An 8,533-nucleotide genomic window follows, 5' to 3' on the forward strand; every position below is an offset into this window, starting at 1 on the left:
AAATGAACATCAATGATTCCTCCTGCTGTGCATTGTGTTCTGCCACAAACAACCTACAGAACTGAGAGTAGGTCTACACATCAAATATGTTATTTTGTTGTCCTACTTTTCATTTTGTTGTCACTTTAAATTGCTTAATATAACAGTAAACATGACTAACATTTACATAATTTTACACACTCCATCTGTAAAGAATTTGGTAACAATTTGCCTTATAATACTTTCTTTACAATAGGAAGGCTTTCCTCCTAATGTATTAAACTGACATCATTTTTCCTAGTATGAATTCTATTATACAGGGTGTCCCCAAAATGTATACATACTCATTTCTATAAATTCATTTAAATTTTGGAGATGAACTGTATGTTAATAAACACTGATTATATCTCAAAGTGTGTATACATTTTTGAGACACCCTGTATTTTGTGAGGCTGTGCAAATATGAAAATTCCCCTTCATTCAATGCATTCTAAGAGGATATCATCTAAATAATTTTTTTTTACCTCAAGTGAGAGAGCCTGACAAATACTTTTTACTATGTCATATATTCATATAGGGTCTGTCTTGGATGAATTTTATAATATACCCTTATACCTGACTTCTGTGATAAGGCTTTCTCATTTTTAAGAGACAGGGTTACTTTCATGTATGAATATTACGATGCATACTCAGAACTGATTTCTGAGTAAAGCCCTTTCCACAGTCACTGCATTTATAGGGCTTTTCTCCAGTATGAATTGTCTGGTGTTTATTGAAATTTGACCTGTCAGTGAAGGCTTTACCACATTCTGCACATATATATGGTTTTTCTCCTGTGTGAATTCGTTGATGTACTTTGAGATGTGGTTTCTTGGAGAAGGATTTCTCACAGTCAGGACATTTATAAGGCTTCTCTGTAGTATGAATTCTCTGATGTGTAATTAATTCGGACTTCTGGAAAAAAGCCCTCCCACAATGACCACAAACATAGGGTTTTTCTCCAGTATGAATTGTCTGGTGCTTATTGAAATTTGACCTGTCCGTGAAGGCTTTACCACATTCAGCACATATATAAGACTTCTCTCCAGTATGAGATTTCTGGTGAGTATTGAGATTTGACCTGTTGGTAAAGGCCTTCCCACACTCAGTGCATATATAGGGTTTCTCTCCTGTATGAATTCGTGTATGCATCTGGAGTTGTGACTTAGAAGGGAAAGATTTCTCACAGTCACTGCATTCATAAGGCTTCTCTCCAGTATGAATTCTTTGATGTGCAATCAAGTGTGCCTTCTGGATGAAGGCCTGCCCACATGCAGTACAAATATAGGATCTCTCTCCTGTATGAATTCTCTGATGCATCCTAAGTGTTGATTTTTGGGTAAAGGCTTTCCCACACTCACTGCATTTGTGGTGTCTCTCTCCAGTATGAATTTTCTGATGTACACTGAGAGCTGAGTTCAGGGAGAAGCCTTTCCCACATTCACTGCATTCATAGAGTTTCTCTCCAGTATGGGTTGTCTGGTGCCTAAGTAGAGATGACACCTGGAAAAATGATTTTCCACATTCACTGCATGTATAGGGTTTTTCTCTAGTATGAGTTTTCTCATGCATAATTAATTCTGAATTCTGGATGAAAGCCTTCCCACATTCAGTACATACATACAGTTTTTCATCTCTATGAACTCTCAAATATATGCTGAGTAGTGGCTTTTGTGTAAAAACATTTGCACATTTGCTAAGTTCATGAGGTTTTTCCATAGTATGTATTCTCTGAGATGCAAAGAGGTGTGACTTCTGGGTGAATATCTTCCTAAATTCAGTACACATATTTCCTTTTTCCCCAACAGGAAACTTCAGATTGCGACTGAGTGCTTGTTTGAGGTTGAGGACTTTTCCACACTGATTACATTCACAAAATTTCACTCCTGTACGCATACTTTCATGGTTAGTAAAAGAACTCTGGGTGAAATTTTGACTGTGTCTATTAATTTTATCAAAGTTCTTTGTTGCTTTGTTTTTAGAATGAATATATAAATCTAAATCATGCTTAAAACCCTTTTCAAATGAGTCACATTTATGGGGACTTTTCTGTGAGGCAATAATATGATTGGGGCTTGGAGAAACAAATTTTCTGTTGTCTTTATATTCATAATGCCACTCCGTATTCAATATTTTCTTATTTAGAAATGTAGCATGACTCACAGGTTGGCTGTGTTTTTCCGGATATCTTTTCATCTGTTCAGCATCTTGCCACAGTTCTAAAATGGAATACAATGAATCATCTCTTATATCTTCACCCTCCATTTCACTATGAAATGAAGCTTTCCCAGAAATTCTTTTTTGTGAGGTCTTAATCCCAAACTTCCCATCTAAAAAGAGAAAAAAAAAGTAAAATCGACACAAATAGATAGCAGAAGATTAAAAGATACATATAAGCTAATCCAAATTGAACACAGAGAAACCAGTGAATCCAATGATGACAATGAAACTAATTACAGGAAATATATATATAGCACTTATTATGTGTCAAGCTCTTGCACGACACTTGTGATGTTCCAGGCATTGTTAAGATATAAACATGAACTCATTTAATCCTTTCCAAAGTTCTATTTTCTATTATTATTTATCTATTGTAGATAAGGAAAGTAAAGCTCAGAATCGTTTTATACATATAATTTGTTGTAAAACATGGTTATAGCTCAATTTGGGTAGGAGGCTTGAATATCAAGTAGGGTGGACTGAAGATTAAAAAGACAAGGATTTTCAGGAAAAATATTGATGGAGACCCTAGGCTTGGAGGGGGTGACTCAAAGTCTAAGTCCTCATTAGCTTTAGATTCTAAACCCTCACTGATCTTGTTGCTTCTTGCTATTAGCAACAATACCAAATTCATGAGATCAAAAGAAAACACAACAATTTCACTTCCTGAGGGAGTATATCCTAAAAGTTCTCATCACAAGGACAAGAACATGTTTTATTTTTGATATCTATATGATATAGGTGTTAACTAAATTTATTGTGGTAATCATTTCACAATGTATGTAAGTCAAGTCATTATGCCACTAGGAAAATTATTGCGGTGATAGGCATCTTGACCTATACAAACAATAAATGGATGTCTATACTCCAACTCTCCATCACGTGTAATTGTTTTCTATTAAACACAACTCCCATTAAGAGCCGGATATACACTCTTTTCAGAGACACATGGAACATTCCCAAAGATAGACCATTTGCTGAAATCATACAGAGTGTATTCTCAGAATACAACAGAATGAAATTAGACAAAATAAAGTAAACAAATTCCTTGAAAAAAACCACAACTTATTATGTATGACAAAAGATGAAATAGAAAATTGAAAGAGCCCTATGGATATTAAAGAAATTGAACTAGTTATTAAAACTTTCCCATCTGGCAAACTCCAGGCCCAGAAATTCTTGCTGGTGAATTCTGTGAAACAGCATAAAAAGAAATAACAATCTTACACAAACTATTTCAGAAAATAGAGAACTCATTCACAACTCATATTATGCGGCCAAGTGTAACCCTAATATCAAAACCCGACAAAGATATTGCAAAAAAAAAAAAAAGAAGAAGAAAGAAAGAAAACTACAAACCGGTATCACTCATGCAAATATTTTTAAACAAAATATAAAAATAGAATCCAACAATATATAATAAGGGTGATGTATATAATAATCACCAATATTTGTCTCAGAAATACAAAGTTAATTTAACATTTGAAATCAATCAATAAATTTACCATATTAACAAAATAAAAACAATAACTCATATGATCACTAAGGCATTTGACAAAATTCAACACTTAACTATGATTTTTGTTAAAAACCTCTTTAACCAGCTAGGATTAGAAAGGAACTTATGTAACCTGATAAAGGGTAACTTAAAAAAAAACTACAGCTAACATCATACGTAATGATATGAATATTTTGCTCCTAATATCAGGAACAAGGCAAGCATGCCCATTCAACATCAAACTGAAGGTCTTAGACAGTGAAATAAGGAAAGGAAAACAGATAAAAAGATTGGACAGAAAGAAGTAAAACTGTCCCTAAAGTGATGAGTATTTACTTATAAGGAACCTAGAAGACAAACAACCCAATAAAATGAGGAAGATATGTAACTAGACACTTCACACAAAAATGTACAAATGGTCAATAGTACATGAAAAGATATTTAACATCATTATTCACCAGAGGAATGCAAGTTAAAATCATAATGAGATACCATTACATATCTACTACAGTAGTAAAAATTAAAGAGACTGATGACAGACAGCAAGTGTTGGCGAGGATGTGGGGCAAGAAGAATTCTCAGGTATTGTTGTTGGAAATGTAAAAAGGCACAGCCACTTTGCAAGACAGTTTAGCAATTTCTTATAAAGATAAGCATATACCTATTTTATAACCTGGCAACTCCATTCCTAGGTATTTACCCAAGAGAAATAGAAACATATGTTCACACAAAGATACACTAAAATGATCACTACAGCTCATAATAACCAAATAATAACTCCCTGTCATCAACAGGGATATAACAAATTGCCATATATGTATACCATGGAGTAGTAGTCAGCATCTTAAAAAAACAAACTACTGATATACTCAATAACATGGGTAAAACACAAAATCATTATGCTGAATGCAAAGAGCAGACAGTATAATTCCTGTTGATATAAACAATAAAGACAAATATATTCTATAGTGACAAAATGCACGTCAATAGTTGCCTGGGGTCCCGGATGGTTTGGCTCAGTGGATAGAGCGTCGGCCTGGGGACTGAGGGGTCCTGGGTTCGGTTCCGGTCAGGGGCACATGCCTGGGTTGCGGGCTCGATCCCCAGTAAGGGGGCGTGCGGGAGGTAGCCAACCAATGATTCTCTCATCATTGATCTTTCTCTCTCTCTCTCTCTCTCTCTCTCTCTCTCTCTCTCTCTCTCTCTCTCTCTCTCTCTCTCTCTCTCTCTCTCTCTCTCTCTCTCTCTCTCTCTCTCTCTCTCTCTCTCTCTCTCTCTCTCTCCCCTCCCCTCTCTCCCTCTCTCTTCCTCTCCCTTTCTCTCAGAAATCAATAAAAATATATTAAAATTTATTTAAAAAATAGTTGCCTGGGGCTGAAGTGGTGATAAGCATTGACTACAAGGGACATGAAGGAGCATTTCTGTGTGATGGAATGTTATATATTATGATAGGGGTAGTGGTTATACTAGTGTGTACCTTGTCAAAACTCATCAAGCTATATACTTAAAATGGATACACTTTAGTGTATGTAAATTATACTTTAATAAGTGGAATCTAATGAACAAAATGAAATAACAAGTAAAATAGAGACACATTCATAGATAAAGAGCAGGCTGATAGTTGTTGGGGGGAGGGTTGGGGATGGAGGAATTGAGCAAAAATAAAAAAGAGAGAAAAAGCTCATGGATATGGACAACAGTGTGCTTATTGCTGGGGGGGGGGGGGGGTAGAAGAGCGTATAAGGAGGATAAATGGTGATGGAAGGAGACCTGACTTGGGGTGGTGAACAAACAACATAGTATACAGATGATGTGTTGTGGAATTGTGCACCTGAAATCTGTATAATTTTGTTAACCAGTGTCACCCCAATAAATTCAATGAAAAGAAAAAAAGTAGATTTTAAAAGAAAAAAAATGATATGTGACTAACCACAGTCAGAATATGGAAGAGAGGCATGGAGTAGGTGAGGTGGAGATGAGTGAGGAATCTGCAGGTGATAAATACAAAGAGAGGAGGTGAGGCTGGTTGCAGGACAGTTTATTGGTATCTTAGAATGAGAAGACAAAAGTGAAAGAAGAAGGAAATAAAAGGGTACTGGGAAAAATAGGAGTGAGGCAACCAACTAAATCCATTAAAACCTGAATGTATATGATAAGATTCTAAGACCCTGGGGTTGGGATTAAATAATGAAGCATAAAATGTGATGGAAGAAAAGAATATCCAAGAAAGCAACATCCATAGTGAAGAAGGCTGGCATATGATCTAAAGTGTGGGAATTGCGGCAATTCTGGAGGAAACCCCAAAGAAAACAGCTGATGACAATGCAGAAAATAAAGACAGAGCAATTTGGTACCTGAGAGGCCTATGTTATTTATTTTCAAGCAGTTTCTAAAATTTAAACCTTCAAGAAGGCAGCAAAGACACCAACCTCTCTGGGGGGGGGGGGGAGAGGGGGGGGAAGTATTTAGATGTCTCCTTTCTGCCTGGATCACACTCACTGACCTGAACAACTCTGATGTGGGGTTTCTCCCTCCAATATCCATGGCTCCTCTCCTTGCTCCAACTTGAAGATGACCTCTGGTTTGGGAACTTCATACCCTGTTAATAGGACATAATAGAGAACTGGGTCCAGCTAATTGTTTTCCATTTGTTCATTAGAAAAGAAAACACATTTGACTGGGGAAACACTAATAATCACAGAGGTGAAAGGGACTGAAGAATCTCAGACCAATCAGGGATTATATCAGCATGCACTTAAGATATCCCAGAGCACTCAGCAACTGGGAATGGAAATGGTTCTGTCTTAGTTTCCTTGGGCTGCTTTAACAAAGTACCAATAACTGGCTGACTTAAAACCACAGAAATTTACTGTCTCCTACTTCTTTAGGCTAGAATTCTGAAATCAAGGTGTTAGCAGGGTCATGTTCTCTCTGGATGATAGGAGGGAGAATCCTTCCTTGCATCTTCTAGCTTCCGGTGTTTGCTGGCAATCTTTGGGATTCCTTAGGTTATAAATGCATCAATCTATTGTGTTTTCTCATCATCTTCCCTCTATGAGTATTGATTTCTGGGCTCTTTTTTTTAGAAGGATGCCAGCTATATTAGATTAGGGCCCACCCTCATGACGTCATTTTACCTGATTACCTCTATGAAGACCCTATTCCCAAATACAGTCATATTCTGAGGTATTAGGGGTTAAGACTTCCACATATCTTTTTTGTGGGGGGACACAATTCAACCCATCAGAGCTTGCCCTCTGAACCCCCCAAATTAATATTCTTCCCATGTTGAAAATACACTAATTCCATCCCAATGTCCCCTAAAGTCTTAATCATTCTAGCATCAACTCTTAAGTCTAAAATCATAAACTCAGAGTCTCAGATATCATCATCTAAATCACCCAAATCAGTTATGGGTGACACTTGACTATGAGTCCAAAATCCAAGTGTCAACAGGACTATCCATGCTCCTTTTGAAGGTGTTAGGGAAGGAGCTGTCTCATGCCTCTCTCCTGGTTTCTGGTGGTCTCGGCATTTCTCGGCTTATAGATGCATCACTCCAATCACATGTTCATCTTTTCCTTGTGTGTCTTCACATTGTCTTCTCTGTCTGTGTGTGTCTGTCTCTGTGTTTAAATTTCCCTTTTTTAAAAAAAAATATATTTTATTGATTTTTTACAGAGAGGAAGGGAGAGAGATAGAGTGTTAGAAACATCGATGAGAGAGAAACATCGATCAGCTGCCTCCTGCACATCTCCTACTGGGGATGTGCCCGCAACCCAGGTACATGCCCTTGACCGGAATCGAACCTGGGACACCTCAGTCCGCAGGCCGACACTCTATCCACTGAGCCAAACCGGCTTCGGCAAATTTCCCTTTTTTATAAGGACACCAGTCACAGTGGATTAGGACCCACCCTAATAAACTCATTTTAGCTTGATTACTTTGGTAACGACCCTCTTTCTGCCCTAGCTGGTTTGGCTCAATGGATAGAGCGTCAGCCTGCGGACTGAGGGGTCCCGGGTTCGATTCCAGCCAAGGGCACATGCCTGGGTTGCGGGCTTGATCCCCAGTGGGTGGCGTGCAGGAGGCAGCCAATCAATGATTCTCTCTCATCATTGATGTTTCTCTCTCCCTGTCTCCTTTCCTTTCAAAAATCAATAATATATATATATTTTAAAAAGACCCTCTTTCCAAATAAGGTCACATTCTGAGATACTGAGGGTTAGGACTTCAATGTATTTTATTTGGGAGATATAATTTTACCCACAATTGTCTCCTCACTGGATTCATGGGGTATCAGTGCTTACCCACTGAGAGCAGGTGGCTGTAGTTCTCTAGCATCACCTCCTGGTACAGGCGTCTCTGAGTAGAGTTCAATTGCTGCCACTCCTCCCTGCTGAAGTTCACAGTCACATCCTCAAGTGACACTGAGACCTGTAACAACACAAGCTTGTTCAAGGTGACAAGGTCAGCACTGGGGAATAGGGAAAAGATAGAAAATAAGTTTCAATGCCTATTAAATACCTAGTTATATAGAATGTTATGTAAACTACAAACATCAAATCCTAAATTTCTGCTATTCATTGTGTACAACAAAAAGATTACTTTTGGCCAAAACCGGTTTGGCTCAGTGGATAGAGCGTCGGCCTGCGGACTGAGGGGTCCCAGGTTCGATTCCGGTCAAGGGCATGTACCTGGGTTGTGGGCATATCCCCAGTAGGAGATGTGCAAGAGGCAACTGATCGATGTTGCTCTCTCATCGATGTTTCTAACTCTCTATCTCTCTCCCTTCCT

General features: G+C 37.9%; 1 protein-coding gene across 1 annotated transcript in view; it reads right to left on the reverse strand.

Moving 5' to 3' along the window:
• Positions 1 to 358: 358 nt before the first annotated feature.
• Positions 359 to 8,533, reverse strand: part of ZNF81 (zinc finger protein 81) — a 23,775-nt gene continuing 15,600 nt past the window's right edge. Inside the window, exons 3-5 of the mRNA XM_006772128.2 lie at positions 8,047 to 8,173; positions 6,240 to 6,335; positions 359 to 2,348 (exon numbers count right to left, since the gene is read on the reverse strand). Coding sequence (XP_006772191.1) covers positions 643 to 2,348; positions 6,240 to 6,335; positions 8,047 to 8,173 — 1,929 coding nt within the window. The 3' untranslated portion in view covers positions 359 to 642. The remainder of the gene's footprint in view (positions 2,349 to 6,239; positions 6,336 to 8,046; positions 8,174 to 8,533) is intronic.

This window comes from Myotis davidii, unplaced genomic scaffold (genome assembly GCF_000327345.1).
Source record: "Myotis davidii unplaced genomic scaffold, ASM32734v1 scaffold2786, whole genome shotgun sequence".
Lineage (NCBI taxonomy): Eukaryota > Metazoa > Chordata > Mammalia > Chiroptera > Vespertilionidae > Myotis > Myotis davidii.